The sequence below is a fragment of the Sinohyriopsis cumingii genome, chromosome 10, assembly GCF_028554795.1.
Source record: "Sinohyriopsis cumingii isolate HCF-2022 chromosome 10, ASM2855479v2, whole genome shotgun sequence".
Classification (NCBI taxonomy): Eukaryota; Metazoa; Mollusca; class Bivalvia; order Unionida; family Unionidae; genus Sinohyriopsis; species Sinohyriopsis cumingii.
In genome coordinates, this window is record NC_142970.1 from 72,440,518 (window position 1) to 72,462,782 (window position 22,265).

Genomic DNA, 22,265 nt, shown 5'->3' on the forward strand with positions numbered 1-22,265 from the left:
TTATACAGATGATACCAATTACTTTCAAATTTATAAAGATGACACCAATCACTGTCAGTTTATACAGATGACACCAATTAATCACTGTCATATTTATAAAGATGATTCTAATCATTGTCAACTTAAAAACAGGATACCAGTCTCTGTCAAATTTATATAGATGATACCAATCACTATCAAATTTATAAAGATGACACCAATCACTGCCGAATTTATGCAGATGATAATAATTAATCACTGTTCAATTTGTAGAGATGATATCAATCATTGTCAAATTTATAAAGATGATACCAATCACTGTCAAATTTATTCAGATGATACCATTCAATGTCAAAGTTTTACAGACGATACCAATCACTGTCAGATTATACAGATGATACCAATTAAACACTTAAAGTTGTACAGATGATACCAATTGCTTTTGAATTTATACAGATGATACCAATCACTGTCAAATTTATAAAGATGACAATAATCACTGTGAAATTTATACAGATGATACCAGTTAATCACTGTCAAATTTGTACAGATGATACCAATCACTGTCAAATTCATAAAGATGACACCAATCACTGGTTGAAAACAATTTAGTCAAACTAGATCACTCCTGTGGCCTAGCGGTTAGAGCATCTGCCTTGAATGTGGGAGGCTGTGGGTTCGATCCCTGTTCAAGTCATACCAAAGACCAATAAATGGTAATAAAAGCTGATTCATTTGGTGCTTAGCATTAAGAGGTTAATGTTAGGACTGGTCTGCATAAAAAATCCAAATCACACACACACACACACACACTCTCTCATTTAGTCAAACTTGAGAGAAAGTATCATGGCCTTGTCACCTTTCAAATCTATATAACTGATGTTGATACACTGTTCTCTACAAAAATGCTACATTGAATGAGACCAGTCTTGACAAGAAACATTCTGCATGAACCCCTTCCCAAATACATTGAATGAGACCAGTCTTGACAAGGAACATTCTGTATTAACCCCTTCCCAAATACCTTGAATGAGACCAGTTTTGACAAGGAACATTCTGTATTAACCCCTTCCCAAATACATTGAATAAGACCAGTCTTGACAAGGAACATTCTGCATGAACCCCTTCCCAAATACATTGAATGAGACCAGTCTTGACAAGGACCATTCTGCATGAACCACTTCCCAAATACATTGAATGAGACCAGTTTTGACAAGGACCATTCTGCATTAACCCCTTCCCAAATACATTGAATGAGACCAGTCTTGACAACAAACATTCTGCATGAACCCCTTCCCAAATATATTGAATGAGACCAGTCTTGACAAGGACCATTCTGCATGAACCCCTTCCCAAATACATTGAATGAGACCAGTCTTGACAAAGACCATTCTGCATGAATCCCTTCCCAAATACATTGGGACCAGCGTTGACAAGGACCATTCTGCATGAACCACTTCCCAAATACATTGAATGAGACCAGTTTTGACAAGGACCATTCTGCATTAACCCCTTCCCAAATACATTGAATGAGACCAGTCTTGACAACAAACATTCTGCATGAACCCCTTCCCAAATATATTGAATGAGACCAGTGTTGACAAGGACCATTCTGCATGAACCCCTTCCCAAATACATTGAATGAGACCAGTCTTGACAAGGACCATTCTGCATGAATCCCTTCCCAAATACATTGGGACCAGTGTTGACAAGGACCATTCTGCATGAACCCTTTTCCAAATACATTGAATGAGACCAGTCTTGACAAAGACCATTCTGCATGAACCCCTTCCCATATACATTGAATGAGACCAGTCTTGACAAGGAACATTCTGCATGAATCCCTTCCCAAATACATTGGGACCAGTGTTGACAAGGACCATTCTGCATGAACCCTTTTCCAAATACATTGAATGAGACCAGTCTTGACAAAGACCATTCTGCATGAACCCCTTCCCATATACATTGAATGAGACCAGTCTTGACAAGGAACATTCTGTATTAACCCCTTCCCAAATACATTGAATGAGACCAGTCTTGACAAGGAACATTCTGTATTAACCCCTTCCCAAATACATTGAATAAGACCAGTCTTGACAAGGAACATTCTGCATGAACCCCTTCCCAAATACATTGAATGAGACCAGTCTTGACAAGGACCATTCTGCATGAACCACTTCCCAAATACATTGAATGAGACCAGTTTTGACAAGGACCATTCTGCATTAACCCCTTCCCAAATACATTGAATGAGACCAGTCTTGACAACAAACATTCTGCATGAACCCCTTCCCAAATATATTGAATGAGACCAGTCTTGACAAGGACCATTCTGCATGAACCCCTTCCCAAATACATTGAATGAGACCAGTCTTGACAAAGACCATTCTGCATGAATCCCTTCCCAAATACATTGGGACCAGCGTTGACAAGGACCATTCTGCATGAACCACTTCCCAAATACATTGAATGAGACCAGTTTTGACAAGGACTATTCTGCATTAACCCCTTCCCAAATACATTGAATGAGACCAGTCTTGACAACAAACATTCTGCATGAACCCCTTCCCAAATATATTGAATGAGACCAGTGTTGACAAGGACCATTCTGCATGAACCCCTTCCCAAATACATTGAATGAGACCAGTCTTGACAAGGACCATTCTGCATGAATCCCTTCCCAAATACATTGGGACCAGTGTTGACAAGGACCATTCTGCATGAACCCTTTTCCAAATACATTGAATGAGACCAGTCTTGACAAAGACCATTCTGCATGAACCCCTTCCCATATACATTGAATGAGACCAGTCTTGACAAGGAACATTCTGCATGAACCCCTTCCCAAATACATTGAATGAGACCAGTCTTGACAAGGACCATTCTGCATGAATCCCTTCCCAAATACATTGGGACCAGTGTTGACAAGGACCATTCTGCATGAACTCTTTTCCAAATACATTGAATGAGACCAGTCTTGACAAGGAACATTCTGCATGAAGCCCTTCACAAATACATTGAATAAGACCAGTCTTGACAAGGACCATTCTGCATGAAACCCTTCACAAATACATTGAATGAGACCAGTCTTGACAAGGACCATTCTGCATGAATTCCTTCCCAAATACATTGGGACCAGTGTTGACAAGGACCATTCTGCATGAACCCTTTTCCAAATACATTGAATGAGACCAGTCTTGACAAAGACCATTCTGCATGAACCCCTTCCCATATACATTGAATGAGACCAGTCTTGACAAGGAACATTCTGCATGAACCCCTTCCCAAATACATTGAATGAGACCAGTCTTGACAAGGACCATTCTGCATGAATCCCTTCCCAAATACATTGGGACCAGTGTTGACAAGGACCATTCTGCATGAACTCTTTTCCAAATACATTGAATGAGACCAGTCTTGACAAGGAACATTCTACATGAAGCCCTTCACAAATACATTGAATAAGACCAGTCTTGACAAGGACCATTCTGCATGAAGCCCTTCACAAATACATTGAATGAGACCAGTCTTGACAAGGACCATTCTGCATGAATCCCTTCCCAAATACATTGGGACCAGTGTTGACAAGGACCATTCTGCATTAACCCTTTTCCAAATACATTGAATGAGACCAGTCTTGACAAAGACCATTCTGCATGAACCCCTTCCCATATACATTGAATGAGACCAGTCTTGACAAGGAACATTCTGCATGAACCCCTTCCCAAATACATTGAATGAGACCAGTCTTGACAAGGGGCCATTCTGCATGAATCCCTTCCCAAATACATTGGGACCAGTGTTGACAAGGACCATTCTGCATGAACCCTTTTCCAAATACATTGAATGAGACCAGTCTTGACAAGGAACATTCTGCATGAAGCCCTTCACAAATACATTGGGACCAGTGTTGACAAGGACCATTCTGCATGAACCCTTTTCCAAATACATTGAATGAGACCAGTCTTGACAAAGACCGTTCTGCATGAACCCCTTCCCATATAAATTGAATGAGACCAGTCTTTACAAGGAACATTCTGCATGAACCCCTTCCCAAATACATTGAATGAGACCAGTCTTGACAAGGACCATTCTGCATGAATCCCTTCCCAAATACATTGGGACCAGTGTTGACAAGGACCATTCTGCATGAACCCTGTTCCAAATGCATTGAATGAGACCAGTTTTGACAAGGACCATTCTGCATGAACCACTTCCCAAATGCATTGAATGAGACAAGTCTTGACAACAAACATTCTGCATGAACCCTTTCCCAAATATATTGAATGAGACAAGTCTTGACCAGAAACATTCTGCATGAACCCTTTCCTAAATACATTGAATGAGACCAGTCTTGACAAGGAACATTCTGTATTAACCCCTTCCCAGATTTATTAAATGATGCCAATCCATGCTTAAAATATGACCACTGTTACCAAAGCCCTAAGATAGGTTTCACTCTGAATGTGTTTATAGATAGATAGAGATTACAATATAGTGACAAACAGCCATACATACACTGATATATGTCTAATTTATATATATGCATACAATCAATACAGTTGTTTTTAATTGACTAAGTGAATTTTTTAATTACTGTCATCCAATTTTGTTTTGATGTAAAGAGAGATATAAATAATCCTACCATTTTTGTTTCAGACTCATGATTCCTCCTTGCCAACGCCTTTAATGGTAAGAAAAAGATCATACAGTGATAACAAAAACTAACAGACACATGAGTGTGCTTACATCACACAGTAAAGAAAATAAATTTGCAAGGATAGTTGCTACTGTAGAAACTATGGTACAGCATATATACAGTATGAATTCACTGTACAATTGAGTTGCATGGATTTCATGCCCACACTAGTGCACTATATCAAAGTTTATCAGATTTGTGGGCTTGGCAGATCTTCAGCATTAGAATACTATGTTTAGATTGTCTTTTATTATCTCAGAGTCTACTTTGGTACATATTAATATATCTCATTTTAGTAGTAAATATTGTTACTTTATTTTAAGAGATTGGTTAAAGGCACAATAGTGCAGCTGAGGGTGAATTTTCTTGCAAAAATGTTGGGACATTTATGTATATCAACTGATTAAATACTATTTAAAAGGCATATCTCGGGTAATATCAAGTACGTAGGGGTTCTCGTTATGAAATACGAACTCTCTGAAATCTTCGTACGTAGAGTAACGAATCTATCGTCTCCATGTTGAAATCCCGCTCGGCAGTGATCGGTAGATCCCGAATGAATAACACACATAATTCCGGTGACCGAAATTTGCATAATTATAGGCCACATTGTAAACACTGAAGATGATGACGTAAAACACAACCACGCTACGAGACCGCCCAAAATGTCAACAACAGTGAGTACAATCTTCTTCTGATCTCGTTCTTTTCTTCTTATCCTTTTCCTTTCTAATTTTAATTTTGAGAGGAAACAATGAAATGTATGTAGAACTACTTTTATAGTTATATTTCAAAGCTTTTGTGGTACGAGAATAATTTAAATCGACGTGCTTTGTACAGTATTGCAAAAACCCACAGGTACTCAATCTATTTCTTGCCCAGTAGAATTCGTACTGCCTCACGTCCCCACCACTCAATTTTATAAATGAAAAGCATCAGGATATTTAAAAATGCTCAAAATTGAGTAATTTCATTGATCAATTTATAAATTCTAACCAGATTGTCACCAGTTGACCTCTAACACCCATCTTTCTGACGTTTCAAAGTGGAAAAGAATGTGTGTGCTTCTCCAAGTTAATACTTTACATATACGAGGTTTTAAATAAGCTTTTCTTTTTTTTTTTTAAATCTGCGACTAGAATCTGGAATCCATGTTCAAAACTCTAGGCCAGATCATAAAAAAAGTACACACACACAAACGTACAGTCACTTGTCAGCTGAAGTTTGACCACAGCTTTATTCTTGCACATGTTTATTGGGTATTGTGCACACTGAGTAAATAGACACATAGATGTTGCTTTGGTGCCCATTTGAGGAAAGTTGGGGCCCTTTTTAAATTTTGGATCCCCACCCCACCCAACACTTGACCTGATCCAGCCCAAAAAAACTTCCATCAAATCACAGCCTCTCATATATTAATTTCTGATCCAAAGTTAGCACTACATATTCCTATAAGTTTGATAAGTAATCATGAATATATCAGTTGTCAAATTTTGAAATACATTTACATATTAAAATTCATTAGGTAGACTTAAATCAGCTCACTTTCAAGCTAACAATTCTAGAGCGACCTTTAAGAGGAAGAGGGAAAGGAAGGATGAGGCATGGAGCAAGAAGTTGAAAAACCAGATGGGGGAGAGGAGGAAGACATGTTGTGCAGCCTAAAAACTGAGCTGACCAAGCTCTACACATAGTTCAGACAAGGCAGACAAGAATGAGGGTAATTGTTTATTTATATCTTGCAAAACAAGTATTGATAGATATTTAAAAATGTTTGGTACTAAGTAACTTGGCAAAGGCTGTAATATCTATGTCAGTAGTGTTTTGCACAACTTAGAAAATGCATACTTGTATTAAAGGATTAGTTATTTTACCAAACAATGTATGTTTAAACTGCTTTACATTTTGTTGCTACTCAACACCCCACCTCAATATGATTTGATAAAGGAAGACTATGCACAGATACCACAGAAAATACAGAGGCCACCTCATTTATATGGCCAGCTAATATAATACCAAATTGGTTAAAGTATTATGGAGACAATCTCATAGAGTACCCCATTGCATGATGAAATACATATAATTATGAAACTAAATACAAAATGTTTTAATATGGGTCACTTAAATGTACAATGTTGTTGTTGTTGTAGGGCTTAACGCCATTTTTCAGCACAAGATAGGCTATACATGGCGGCCAGTATTAATGGTGGAGGAAGAACCCGGAAAGAACCACTGACCCACGAGAAGCTACTGGCAAGCTTTCTCACATAACCACATTAGCCGAATCCGAGACTCGAACCGACGCAGACAAAGGTGAGATGGCAGTGATCCGTAACGGTGAGCGCTCTTAAATGTACAAGGTATAGTGGAAAAAAATAGAACAGATTAAGTTAATGTTGTCTTCCAAAGAAAATGATATGCATGTTTTAGGACTCACTGATAATCTATTTCACTGTCAAGGCTACAATAAACCATTATGTAGGGACAGAGAGACAGCGGTGGGGGGGGGGTCTTGTATACATTACAAGATGTAAATGCAGAAAGGCGACCTGACTTGGGGTCACATGAAACTGAGAGTATTTGGGTGAAAATTTCTCAAAATAATGCAGAATCATTCCTAGTTGGTTTAATTTATAGGTCACCTTCCTCCAACGGGGCCCCGAGTGGCCGAGTGGTCTAAAGCGTTCGCCGTTACGGATCACTGCCATCTCACCTCTGTCTGCGTTGGTTCGAGTCTAGGATTCGGCTAATGTGGGTATGTGAGAAAGCTTGCCAGTAGCTTCTCGTGGGTCGGTGGTTCTTCCCGGGGTTTTCCTGGGTTCTTCCTCCACCATTAATACTGGCCGCCATGCATAGCCTATCGTGTGCTGAAAGATGGCGTTAAACCCCACAATAACAATAACAATAACCTTCCTCCAAAGCAATTTGGAATGATAACTTTTTGAAACAAAATAGAAAATATTCATGCACAGGAGAAAGAAACATATATACTCAGCAGTGTAAATAAGGACCTACTCAATACTCCGATAAGGAATAATTGGATGGAATATTTTGAATCATTAGGCCTAGTCCAGCTAGTAAATGAGCCCACGAGTGTAACAGAAATATCAAGCACTCTTATTGATCACATTTATACCAACCTACCAAACAATGTGGCTTATGTTAATGTACCAAATGTTGGTCTTAGTGACCACTATCCTACTTTTTTGACAAGAAAGGTTAAATGCAACATAAATAGGAACAAGACACACAAAACTATCACTTACAGATCTTTCCAAAATTGAAGTAAATAACAATTTCAAGATGATCTGTATAAAGTTCCATGGAATATTATCCAAAATTTTGATGACATATGTGAAGCTCTAAAAGTGTGGATTGATTTATGAATGTAGTCTCTAAGCATGCAGCACTAAAAGTCATTGAGTAAAGTATGAAATCCAACCTAACTTATATACTACTGAAATTCTAGATACTATGAAGACACAAGACCAATTGAAGGCTATGGGAAACCATGCACAATATCAAGTATGGGGAAATAACATAACAAGTATGATTGAAAAGGCTAAAAAAAAAACCTTTTTATCAATCAGTGCTTGAAAACACAGAAAGCAACACAAACTCCATTTAGAAAGTCTTTAGTGAATTTATTGGGGTAACACAAAGATCAGACAAATAAAATTCACTCACTTCTGGTAAATGACACAAAAGTCACTGATGACACTGACATTGCAAATATTTTGAGTGATTTTTGTTCACTAACATTACCACTAAGTTAAAAGAACCAGTGATAGAAAACATCTAAAATGAACTGAAAAATCCCTAAGGAGGGATGTTTCTCTATCCCACAGGTATAAAAAACTGCTAAAAAATGTCTCAGTAAACTTGATATCAAGAAAGCTACAAGACTTGATCAGATTGGTCCACCACTTATTAAAACTTCTGCCTCAGCTATTTCAGATAGCATAACATTCATAATCAATTTAAATATTGCAACCTCATCTGTCCCCAGAATATGGAAACTGCAAAAGTAATGCCTATGCATTCTGGTTCTAAGAATGATGCTGATAACTACCAGCCAATTTCAATACAACCAAAACTTGTCAAAATTGATTGAAAAACATGTCCATGACTCGTTTATGTCATATTTAATGAAACAGTTGTTGTTACACCCTATTCAACCAGGCTTTAGACAGAAACATTCATGTGAGACTGACTTGATCTCTCTAACTGATAAATGGCTTCAACCACTTGATCAAAGTTGAATAATAGGATCTCTATTTGTAGATTTATGGGTTGGTGTACATGAAATTCTTTTAAGAAACTGAAAATTAACCAGTGTGATGAAAGCACAATTAGATGGTTTAATTCAAACTTAAGCGAGAGAACACAACATGTTTATATAAATAATTTTCTGTCGAAACCTGGAACAATTAGATACGGAGTACCACAAGGTTCAATTTTAGGTCCATTACTATTGATACTATTTATTAATGGCCTACCACTTTTTACTAAGGGACTCGATTTCATCTACAGATCTCTATGCAGATGACACAACATTGTCAGACACCCAAAACACAAAGCACAAACTATACATTTATTTACAGGATGCCCTAAACAAACTGGACAACTGGTGTACATGCAATGGCATAGTGGTAAATACTGGAAGAGCTAAAATATTACTTATCTCAACATGGCAAAAAAGAACAAATCTTGGTAGTGATGAACTACGTCTAACATGGAAGGATACAAATTTGCAAATGGTTTGTCATGATAGACTACTTGGTGTTTTGGTAGATAATAACCTATCATAGACTGAACATGTCAGTAAAAAAGTTAATTCAAGTTTATGGCTTTTCAGTAGGATAAGGTACAGAAAACTATTTTATAACAGTTACATACAACCTATTTAGAGTACTGTAACACAGTGTGGAGTAATTCAAATGATAAAATTATAGCAAAGCTGGCACATCTTAAAACAAGTGCATTCAGGTTATATCAATCCAGAAAGTAAGCAAGGAAAACTTCAGCTGGTAAGTTAAAATTATTACCTATTAAAGACTGAATCCGGTTGAGAAAAGCCAATGTAATGTACATGATATCCAGTAATAGTGCTCCTGAATATTTACAATCACTATTCAAGTATAGGCTACCTGGTAATACTCCACAACTGTTACCCATGTCTACCAAACAGTATAAAATTCCCAAACCAAATAAGGAATTATTCATAAAAATGTTTCCAGTACTCTGGGACTTTGCTCTGGAATAGTATTCCAGTTGACTTTAGAAATGCCAACTCTATTTCCTTCTTCCAAACCAATATATACAGCGGCTTCAGAGATACACTTAAAATAGATAAATTCCTTTGTATGAGGGCCTAAAGGTAGATTAGCTAAAATCATTTCATATATAGGTATTAGTGATCTACGCTAGTGGCATACAAACATTCGATACTATTAAGGTCAACTTGCTCTTTTTTCAATTTAATTAATAAACCAACTTAAGTAATACAAGTATTAGTTTTATTTTTTTAGATACAAAATGGGAACAAAAAGTCTATGCAATCTTACTTTGGAGTTCAGCAATTAAACCTGACTAGATTGCAGTTTTTAAAAAAAAATTAGACATGTACAGAATTCATATAGCCATTTAATTCTTGTGAAATAAATACTACACTTTTATTCTTCTGTTTTAAATATGATGCATGCCTTAATGTGTATTTCTAAAGACCAAAATATGTTAAGATAATACTATATATGCAATGTCATGATAAACATAAGGACTTAATAATCCTAAATTGTTTTATTTATCCAGAATTAAGACTGACATGAAGGCTTGCAAGAAACTTTTTTTCTTCTGCATATCTGATCTAACATTTTTGGGTAAGAATTTTAATTGCCGAGTCTGCTTGGCATTCAGTGTTTCCACCTCTGAACTGGTGATTACTGCAAATGATTTCTGTATAACAAATTTACTCAATTCAATGGCAATTTTGAAATTTCTTTAATTTTTTCAATAACTTTCATATATTCCTTAAGTGTGTCGTTGCCAAAGCTTAAAATTTTTATGTACAAATTGTATATCACAAAAGGTATGAATAACTTGACAGGTATGTTGGCTACATTACAGAAAACCTCTTTCTTTATACAGGATATGTGTAGCACATGCCTATGAATGTACAACTTGCACTTTGTACCAATAAAAATACTGCATCAATTTACAAACAGAATTAAAACTCTGATAGTTACTCTTACAATACAACATTTACAATGAATTCCATTTCCAAGGTGGACTCACAAAGATTGATAATTGATGTACATACATGATTGTTGTAAATGTTATTTCTTTAAAACCACTGTGAAAGAATTTTAAAACTGTAAGCCGTCCAAAAACAGACATGCATACATATGCAAATGATGAGGACTTTGTTTTAATTTACAATTGATACTCATCGAGTAGATTCTTTTCATTACCTGATTTCAATGTGGGTACCTCACTATAAATTTAAACAAATCTAAGCTGCAATCAGCCATTCCTATTTGATCCCAATGCAAGAGACTCTGACTTCTAGAAATGCTCCCCAAAAACTTTGAGCTGTCCATCTTAACATAAACTATCAGTTCTGGTTGCGGTGGAACTCTCAGTGTTCATGGCAAAATAAAAACCATGTGCAGTTTTGATCCGTGTGTATTTCACAGTGGAATTTGCTGATCGAAGATGAATAACATTTGAATAAGTGCATGCTCCTATTATTTCTTAAAATATCATTTTTTACATTTTAGAAATAGCATATTACAATTGGAATAATTTTTCAGATTTTTCAAGATCTAATCCTTGATGAGACTATACTTGCCTTGTCCAGGATGTACAGTCGAAATGTTCTTGTCATCAACGATAAAGTTGAGTGCCAACAGTCATGCTACCTATAGGCAGTTCATACTACGGCAACATGGAAGGTTGGGGTCTGGACAGAGACATGTAATTCCCTCTTGCTGTTTCTGGCAGATACATGACAAATATCCAGATGGACAATACACTGGCTTCATCCCCTCTAGGCTTGCATGAACTTAAACACTTTCTTGCATGTATGAGTTTGTATATAAATGAATACAATTGATTTTGTTCATTGTTTTCTCATAAATGCACATACTATTGCATCAAACAATAATGCTTTCAGATTTTTTTTAACACCAGTCGATTTCTGCCTATAAACAATGTAGGCACGATCATAAATAAACAATATAAAAAGTTTTCAGCAACTGCAGATACAATATTATACATTATTTTATTTTCAGCTACTGATATTTCAGGATATTATATAAGTGTAACCTGCCTTAGCTGACACCTCCATATATCAGACACTGTTTCATATTTTACATAACTAAAATCGAGAGATCTCCTTCACCACATCAAAACTAGAGCTGATGGTGGCTCTTGAGGTGCCATGTTTCTACAAATTCTTCTGGGATCATCTTCCTTTAGTTCTCTTCTCTGCATACCCTGCTTTCCCTCAAGTTGACAGATAAGGGCTTTCTTTATAAGCTCCCTGATGTGGGGATGTTTTCTTTTCTTTGCAAGGGCAGACAGAACATCTGCCGCTTTTTTTTTTGTAACATCGATGCCTGTTTTAAAGAAAATTTTAATTTCCTAACATGTGTGACAAGCATCCCCATGCTAACTTTTTACCCCAATATTAGAGCCTCATGATCAGTTTCCAAGAAGGAGTTGTTGAGGGTTTGTTTTTGGTCTTATTTGTTCTATCCACAAAATACTATGTGAGACAGGATGCATTTTTGCCCATTCCTTCAGAAAGCAACATGTTTTCATGAACAGGTATTAGCTGGTACCGTATTTTCCCGCATATATCCCGCGGGTTATACCAGATTTTACAAACCCCGCAGGGCGGTGCGGGTTATATAAGGGTGCGGGCTATATCACAAAGTTTTTACACGTAATAATATTCCATTATATTTCCCTGGCGACGAATTCACGAAAATCACCCATCTTCTTCTCCCAATTCTCGGGTAGACGTTGGCCAACGGTCGTTCATGTTCTGACTGACAATTGGTTCCTCTTCATAAATTTATATACCCAATGCACTCCTCCTTTAAAATCATCAATGTGCTTCTCTGCCGCCATGAGTTTGGCCTTCAGTTTGATGGCAACTGTTGAGACTGGTCGGTTGTTTTCCCACTGGGCCACGATCCACTGCTTCAGGTCAGCTTCAAGGTGAGGCCATTTTGCTTTAGGTCTGCAACGAGCACATTTTCATGGATTCATCTTCTCCAACGTTCCTTTTTCTTTTCTCCAACCTCGGATTACACTCTCATCAATATCAAATTTTCTGCCTGTGGCTCTATTGCCATGCACTTCATCATATGCAATGGCAGTTAGCTTGAAGTCGGCTGTGTAAGACTTTTGTTTCGGCATTTTTTAAATTAAACAGAAAGAAATTATTTAAACTCAAATCTACAATTAGAAAGAATACAAGATTATTTAGAAATGTCCGCGTTTATGTAGCCTGTAGTTGAGGCACAGCTCCTATAGACAGCCTACGCGCACAAGCACTGTACCGAGCCTGAATACCGGTAGTTAATTGACGTCATGCGAGCTACATTCGAAATTGACAATTGTGGCATTCAGCCTCAGGACCTCACACTATTGCATATCCGGCTCACAAGTACCTGGCTTCAAAATTCAAATCTGCCGGCTGCCAGCCGGAATATAGTGGAGGCAGGGTGACTAACTTGAACTGATGCAGAGGGATGAATATGGACCGGGGCCGAGTGACTTGATAGCGTAAATACAAATTTGCATGTTGGGCGGGTGAGTGAAAATGTAGTAGTTGTAGTATCATTCGTTATCCACGTATGAGCATTGATGAATTCGGTCCTTCTAAAAACAGTAATGGTAGACAATGTGAACATACACAAAAAAGTTCATCAATCTATGGTTGCGGGTTATACAAAGGTGCGGGTTATGCCAACGATTTTTTTACACAAAACCTCAAAACCCACGGGCTATATGAGGGTGCGGATTATCTGCGTCTGCGGGATATATGCGGGAAAATATGGTAATCATCATGATGGCAGCATCTACCCCAAACATCCTGAGGATATTCCATAAACCCCATATATCCTTAATAAAGTGTATCAGTCCCCTGGGAAAGTGCTATACATATCACTGGATCTAATTATTAGACTTGCATTGCTCAAATAAAAAATAAATATCCACTAGAATGATAACAGTACTAATTACAAGATCTGTATGCATGAAATTATTAAGATTCCTTACCACAAATATAAATGTGTGCAGATTGTTGCAAAATGACTTGTATCTAATACAAAGTTTTCATGACTTGTACATGTGAATAATACTCCATTCGTCTGATCTCCAGGCAGGGATCATAATGCACAATCAATATATAAAATTATTTCTAATGTCCTGTAGTGAAACAAGCTTATACTATCTCCCCTTCTTTATTTCTCATTACATCTCAGCCACTATGGATATTGTGATCCAAAGCAGCTAGCTCATTCCTAATCCTGTACACAGGAGGGATGTATGAAAATCTCTTGGCACTGTACATCATGATCTGCTGATGAAAAACTTCAAGCTCAGCAGTGCTTCTGCAATTATCAAAAACGTGTTATTTGTAATCTGCTAACAGATTAATACAATTATTAAATAATCATTACTGTTGGTAAATTTTGCATACATAAAATCTTTACTGAAGTGTTTATTGATAGAGTGTCATGGAATTGTTTATACCTGATGTGCATGCATTATACCTGAAATTACCAAAGACTTGAGAAGGAGATTCACTATACATGTATCATATGCACACATCTTATGAATTCTAACTTATTCAGATCTTCAAATGGTAAATATATACAGTATTTTATTATTTAGTTGAGAATAAAAATATTTAAAGTGGTCTTCACCTTTTTCTTTTAAATACCATGCAATTGTTGCAATCCTGAAATGGCATACCTGAAATTTAAGTAATATTCCACTGTTTAGGAACCTTTGGTCCAAGAGCACCTGTGCCAATGTTTTCAGCACTTTGGCTTTCTTCTTGGGATCATTGTGATGTTTTACCCCAACCCCTTGTATTATACATGTATTTATAAGTCTGTAAGTGGAGCCAGGTAAGCTTTGTTTTTCCAAGTGCCTAAGTTGGCTAATCCTCTTACGTAACCCAGTCTTTGTTTGAGCTCTTGAGTGGAAATCTGGCGGGAATCTTTGTACATGGGAACACGTGACGTAGACAACTTCAAAGAGCCGGAAGCCGACAATGGTAGGCTGGACAGTACATGGGGACACACAGACTGACATTTTTATGATTGACAGTTCGATCAAATGACCAGAGTCCGTCGCCATCCAATCGGGATGCGTTGTAGGTGGGACTTGATTCGAGAAACTGACATAAGACTTGTACAAGCCTGAAATTCGTCAGTTGGTGTTTAAGAGTCGCAGTGACACACACTCCGTTAGCCATTCGTAAAAATTGGCGGAATTTAGGAAATTCATGAAATAGCTTCGATCAGGAAGCTTTCGGGGGACGAAAGAATTTCAGAGAATTTCGGGGGACGAGAGAAGTTCAGAGAATTTCGGGGGACGGTGAGAGATACCGAGTGAAATTCGGGTGACCTCAAAGGATACCTTCATGGGTTCAGGATACTAGAAGAGGAACCGGAAGTCAAGATAACGGCAAGGAACAAGGATTATAGAAGAGGAAGCGGAAGTGGAGATCACGAAAGGAGAGAAAGACAAGGGAACGAAGAGATTTAGATGAGTAGCACTCAAGAAGGGAAAAATCTCCTCACTGTGAACTCAAATGATGATCAAAGGGATCATTGGGTGAAAGAGAGACATTGATTACTTTAAATTCTTTTAAATTTCATTTATTAAATTGTTATTGTTTAAATTTCATCTTTGTATTTCTTTTAATTTAACTGTCGGCATTGCTGACTGGGGGCTCGTAGCCATAAATATATTTAGTCAATAAATAATATAGTGTCCAGAATTAACCTTCTGAATAAGGACCAGGGGAACTTCTCATAATTCGTTAAAGTCTATAAGAAGAACCCCACCCCTAGACAACCACTACACCCCCACAATCATCTTCATCAAGCCAGGGTTTTGTCAGCTCTTCATTCTCCAGGTAAGGTTCATGAGGACATTTAGTAATGCCTTGGCCATGTGAGAGGATCTACTCATGTGTATTGGTGATGTGATTTAGGACACTCCTCAAGATACTCTGAAAAAATACCACAATCAATACCTTTAGCACCTAAAGCTGGTCTCTTTTGTCATGGTGACCCGATATTGATAAGACAACTTGATTTATATCATAAAGTGAAAGCTACATTGTAGAACTGGCTAATAGTTAGCATAGCAGGATTCAAATTTTCCTCAGATCATTGCTCCTTCAATATTCCACATTATTATGACGTTTCAAATAAATTACTTTTAATAAACTACATACCTAGAAGATTTGGTGATGAATATATATGGATACAAATACATTAAAAGAAATCAGAAGATAAGGATTATGCACTATAATTTTGATTTCATACAAAAGTATACAATAGCAAATGTTTACATATATGTTTCAAATAAAAGGACTGAAAACTCACAAAAATTGTCCACAGCTGCTAGCAGTCTTGCATGAAAACCAAAACTGGTTCATGTCTTGGGACCATTGTAATAAAGCCATATTATCCATTTGTTTGGCAACCTTGAAAAGTAGGTGGATAAAATAAAGTTAAAAATGCATGAAGAGCAATCATCAAAACAGTAACAGCTTTTCAATTCCAAAAGTTTTATAACAGTAAAGAGTGAAAACCAACAAGTCATTTAATTCCCAAGAATAAAACATGAAATTTAAAAAGAACTTACAGTATTGTAAATTAAATCTTAAATAAATTATATCACCAGTCCTAATGAATAAAGTTCTAATGAACTGCCAGTGGTTTCCAAAAAAAAACTTCAACTGTTATCTCAGTATTTTGTTTTTAAATTAACTATGTCTTATGTGCATTCATCATGAGCTAAGTGGATAGATGGGAAGAGGGTGTTAGCAAGAACTGCATGTGGGACATAGATACATGTATAAATGGGAAACGGCATAAAGAAAGCATATGAGGCATATAGACACAATTTCAATATACAATCACTGGTCCTCTAAGTATTGAGTGGGGAAAAAAAAAACAGCACAGTATACCGGAACTTTTTTGCATAACCAAAACAACGACAGTTCAAATTATGCCTTTTTCTATGCATCAAGTGGCACACTTGAAATACCCAACCCCACTTCTGAGAAAGCGAAATTCAAGGTTTTTTTTTAACTCAAACTAAGAAAAGCATGAAGTGGGAACTCAGCTTGCTGGCAGTTATAATAATGTCCTTTATCAGCATTGCATTTGTTACATCATTGTTTTCAGAAGAATGACAATTGTAAGACAACCCCCACCCACACACAAAAAAAATCTGGAAGAAATTTGTCATTTTTACCTTCCTGATTCAATAGGAGATACTTCAGATACTGAAGGTGTCTTCATTCTCTCAGTATGTTGCAAAAGCACTTGGCCAGATGTTGATGTGAAGCATGAAAATGTACCGGCCATTGGTTCTGTATGCTTGGGTTCATCTTTTGCTATATTCTTTGTAACTAAAAATATGAATTAAATATTCATTTGTATTATAAGTTATGCTTTAAATCTGTTTCTTTGTGCACTGTGTTAAACACTTAAAACTGAAATACTTCATTTAAGCAAGAATACATAATAATAGACCTAAAAAATTCACATCAATAAAACTAACTTGACTGCAGCTCAAAACTTAAACTGATAACAATCTGCCAGCCATATATTCTGGTAGCACTACAACATCCTTTCCTATCATGACTAGAGATCCTTTTGTAATTGTAGTCAATACTGTGCTTTATAATGGATTTACTAGTAGTTGAAAGATGTACAATAAAATCTTATTATTTGTTCCATCACGTTTACATGATAAGGTTATTAAACTTTTATGCAAGTAATGTGCATGTCACATTAACCTAAGGTGTGGGGGGGGATAGATATGATATAAATAATGATAACGCTTGTAAATGTATCTAAGTTCCCTTGCCGAAATAAAAAAAAAAAAAACTGTCTCACGAAGATAATTGACAGGTGTACAAAATGACCTTTATGAGCACTCTGTTATAAAAAATAAATAATAAATTCCACCCAACATACAATACACACAATGCAGTCACCGAGTGAAATATTGATCAGCCGATCACATCTATTTTGAGAATATCACAAAGCAAGTCCTTGTGCTAACATTGTATTAATAAAACTGTGTGCTTTCAAACATACAGTAGGAACAAGATATTGAAAAATGGAGAACACTTATACATAGACATCACAGTCACATGATTCTGGGGAAACTAATGTGTATCACCATATAACACACATTGGCTTACCTGTCCAGCAACAACTTCGCCATTTCAGTGCCTGATGCCAGACCTAACTCTTACATCAATGCTCTCCATCAAACAAACTGGTCCCCAAGACGAATCCTTGATAAGTCCCGTTTGGTTTCTCAAACAGTTTTTCAACGTTTCTTCTCGGAAAGCGACATGCGCGGGCAACCTTTACGTTTTTGACTCTCACGTGTGTCCGCCATTTTTGTTTATAGTAGATATTTAAATTATAACCACGTGACTCATAACCCGCCCACTGGACGAAGATGACGTATACGTTTTTGTGGTCACGTGGGGCTTCTGTAACAGTTCATGACCTACAAGTTTCAATTAAAGCGGGCCCCCACAAAAATTCATTTTCTCTCGTTTATTTATCAATTGCCCAATTTAATCTTCTCAAACTCAAGGTTATTTTGAATTATTTCAGCTTATAAGTCGACACATTTCACTAGTTACATGATCTGTAACATTCACAAAATTACAAACACTCTGCACTATTGTGCCTTTAAATAACACAACATAGGACAGTCCATCTCATAAAATTCTGTAAAATATTTTACTTTTCTATGCTGTCACTCTGCAAAAGAAACATTTATTGCAAAAGATTATAAATCTCTTTAAAATAGGTATTTAAGTAGAATTTGTTTTCTTATTTGGGATTTGATAATTTAAAATGGCAGTCCTAGTTTTGAAGTTATTGTCTATGAAACCCAAGGTTTAGTCATGCTGCCTTTACATTGTTGATTAATCAGAGTAGTAAGAGTATTATTCTATGGAGTGTTACCTCGCACTCTTGTGCTGAATTTTATTCTGTGTAGTGCTGCCTCACATTCTTAGGTACTGGAGTATTATTCTGTGTAGTGCTACCTCACATTCTTAGGTACTAGAATATTATTCTAGATAGTATTACCTCACATTCTCAGGTACTGGAGTATTATTATCTATAGTGCTACCTCACATTCTCAGGTATTGGAGTATTATTCTGTGTAGTGCTACCTCACATTGTCAGGTACTAGAGCATTATTATGTGTAGTGTTACCTCACATTCTTAGGTACTGTAATATTATTCTGTGTAGTAAAACCTCACATTCTCAGGTAGTGGAGTTTTATTCTGTGTAGTATTATCTCACATTCTCAGGTACTGAAGTATTATTCTGTGTAGTCTTTCCTCACATTCCCAGGTACTGGAGTATTATTATCTGTAGTGTTACCTCACATTCTTATAAGTTACTTGTCCTTATTCTGTGTAGTGTTACCTCACATTGTTACTGGAGTATTATTATATGTAGTGCTACCTCACATTGTCAGGTACTAGAGCATTATTATGTGTAGTATTACCTCACATTCTCAGGTACTGGAATATTATTCTATGTAGTATTACGTCACATTCTCGGGTACTGAAGTATTATTCTGTGTAGTATTAACTCACATTATCAGGTACTGGAGTATTATTCTGTGTAGTTTTTCCTCACATTCCCAGGTGCTGGAGTATTATTATCTGTAGTGTTACCTCACATTCTCAGGTACTGGAATATTCTGTGTAGTGTTACCTTACATTCTCAGGTACTCGTCCTTATTTGTTTGTAGTACTACCTCACATTCTCAGGTACTGGAGTATTATTCTGTGTAGTGTCACCTCACAATCTCAGGTACTAGAGAGAGTATTATTCTCTTTAGTGTTACCTCACATTCTCAGGTACTGGTCCTTACTCTGTGTAGTATTACCTCACATTCTCAGGTACTGGAGTATTTTTTCTGTGTATTACTACCTCACATTCTCAGGTACTGGAGTATTATTCTCTGTAGTGTTACCTCACATTCTTAGGTACTGGAATATTATTTTGGGTAGTGTTACCTCACATTCTCAGGTACTGGAGTCTTATTCTGTGTAGTGTTACTAGAGAGAGTATTTTTCTGTGTAGTGTTACTTCGCATTCTCAGGTGCTTGTGTTTTATATTGCATAGTGTTACCTCACATTCAAATGCACGAAAGTATTATTCTGGAATATTATTCTGTGTAGTGTTACCTCACATTCTCAGGTACTAGACCATTATCCTATGTAGTTACTTCACATTCTCAGGTACTGGAGTGTTATTCTGTAGAGTGTTACCTCACATTCTCAGGTATTAGAGTATTATTATGTGTATTGTTACCTCACATTCTCAGGTACTGGAGTATTATTTTGTGTAGTGTTACCTCACATTCTCAGTTACGAGAGATAGCATTACTCTGTGTAATGTTACTTCACAGTCTCAGGTGCTGGAGGTTTATTCTGTGTAGTGTTACCTCACATTCTCAAGTACTGTAATTTTATTCTGTGTAGTGCTACCTCACATTCTCAAGTACTGGAGTATTATTCTGTGTAGTGTTACCTCACATTCTCAAGTACTGGAGTATTATTCTGTGTAGTGTTACCTCACATTCTCAAGTACTGGAGTATTATTCTGTGTAGTGTTACCTCACATTCTCAAGTACTGGAGTATTATTATGTGTAGTGTTACCTCACATTCTCAAGTACTGGAGTATTATTATGTGTAGTGTTACCTCACATTCTCAAGTACTGTAGTATTATTATGTGTATTGCTACTTTTCGTCCATCTGTTAATCAATATGTTCATCAGTTAAATTTAATTTTGGCATTTACATGTTGTTTGGTTTATTATGTACTGTTAGCTTTAGAATAATAATAATAAAATAATAATAATAATAATAATTTAAAAATAATACTTATAATAATAAAATAATAATAATAATAAAAGTAATTTAAAAATAATAATAGTAATAATAATAATAATAATCCAAGGTCCAGACTTGATCACCAGTACAAGTTGATAGATTTGGGTCCAGTTTCGTCAATGAAAGTTGAGTATCTTAAGTGTAGATATATGATTATTAATTTGTCAGACTTAAGTCTACTTAAAATTTCATGCAGTCTGGCTTCATTTCACTGGTTTGATTGTTAGACCTTGTCTTGATGTATATATAGGTTAGAATATAAATTTTAAGTCTAGACATATGTGTAAGTTAAAATCTATACTTAAGTCTATACATATATGTAAGCTAGAATCTGCACTTAAAATATAATCATACATGTATGTTAGAATCTATACTTAAGATGTAGACATACATGTATGTTGTAATCTCTACTTAAAATATAGTCATACATGTAAGTTATAATCTACATTTAAAGTCTCGGCATACATTAAGTTAGAATCTACACTTACCGTATATACTCACATATTAGCTGAATAAATTAAGAAAATTAAAGGCCTGGAAGAAGGGGGTTGGGGTGGCTTATCCTCAGGCCAATGTTTAAACTTGACATTTTTTAGGTCTTTTTGTTGACTACTGTAATGACTGTAAATCTTGGGACATGAAACAATAATTTATTCTGTGCCCTAAGACATAAGCATGTAAAAAAGAATAACAATTGTTAAAATGTTATAAAGTACTATGACTGATTTTGTTATTATTTTGCATGTGCATATTTTCTGATTTCTCCAACATGAAGTTAAATAAAGGTAAATACAGACTTCATAATTCGCAGGCCGGTTGAGTTTACCAGTGAGACCATGCTGAACTATAGTGTATGGTGCTTATGCAGTGCAAAGCATGCATAGCATCACTTAAATCTTTACTTATTCCCAAACAAATTAGATGTAGATTTTGCTTTATTCATTGTTTTGACCGAATTGCATTCTTCCAGATAACATTTCAGCTAGTCCTTAATAGCTGTTTCATTTACGTTGAATCATGTGCTCACAAGTTACTCATTTTCAATGATATAAGTGATCCTACAAATTGAGGTAATATTTTTAAAAAGTTACTTATGTTTAATTGTACAAGGCACATAACTATCATGATTTACATGTTCACAAAGAGTAGTAACAATAAAGGTTAAAAATCTAAGATCAAAATAAATCAATTTTAGTTTTGTGTTTTAGCTGAACAAACATCATAACTTTCCACACAATGAAAGCTTGATGTTTTGGTGTCTCCTATGTTGATAGTCACAAATTTGTTTCATTTTGCAACAGAAGTACAGGCCCCTTAATCATTAAAACCCTGAAACTGGCTTGTGACAAGAGGGAATTTTGACCAGTAACTATACA

The 22,265-nt window shown here is 36.1% G+C and overlaps 1 protein-coding gene and 1 long non-coding RNA gene across 2 annotated transcripts in view; both read left to right on the plus strand.

Moving 5' to 3' along the window:
* The window catches only part of LOC149790379 (uncharacterized), a 202,385-nt gene that overhangs the window by 54,259 nt on the left and 125,861 nt on the right, over positions 1-22,265 (plus strand). The window contains exon 11 of the mRNA XM_089972427.1: positions 4,639-4,671. Coding sequence (XP_089828553.1) covers positions 4,639-4,671 — 33 coding nt within the window. The remainder of the gene's footprint in view (positions 1-4,638; positions 4,672-22,265) is intronic.
* LOC149790380 (uncharacterized) lies at positions 5,122-11,571 on the plus strand. Its single transcript, XR_016424047.1, has 3 exons — positions 5,122-5,355; positions 6,244-6,398; positions 11,491-11,571. It is a non-coding gene; the product is annotated as an uncharacterized LOC149790380 (long non-coding RNA).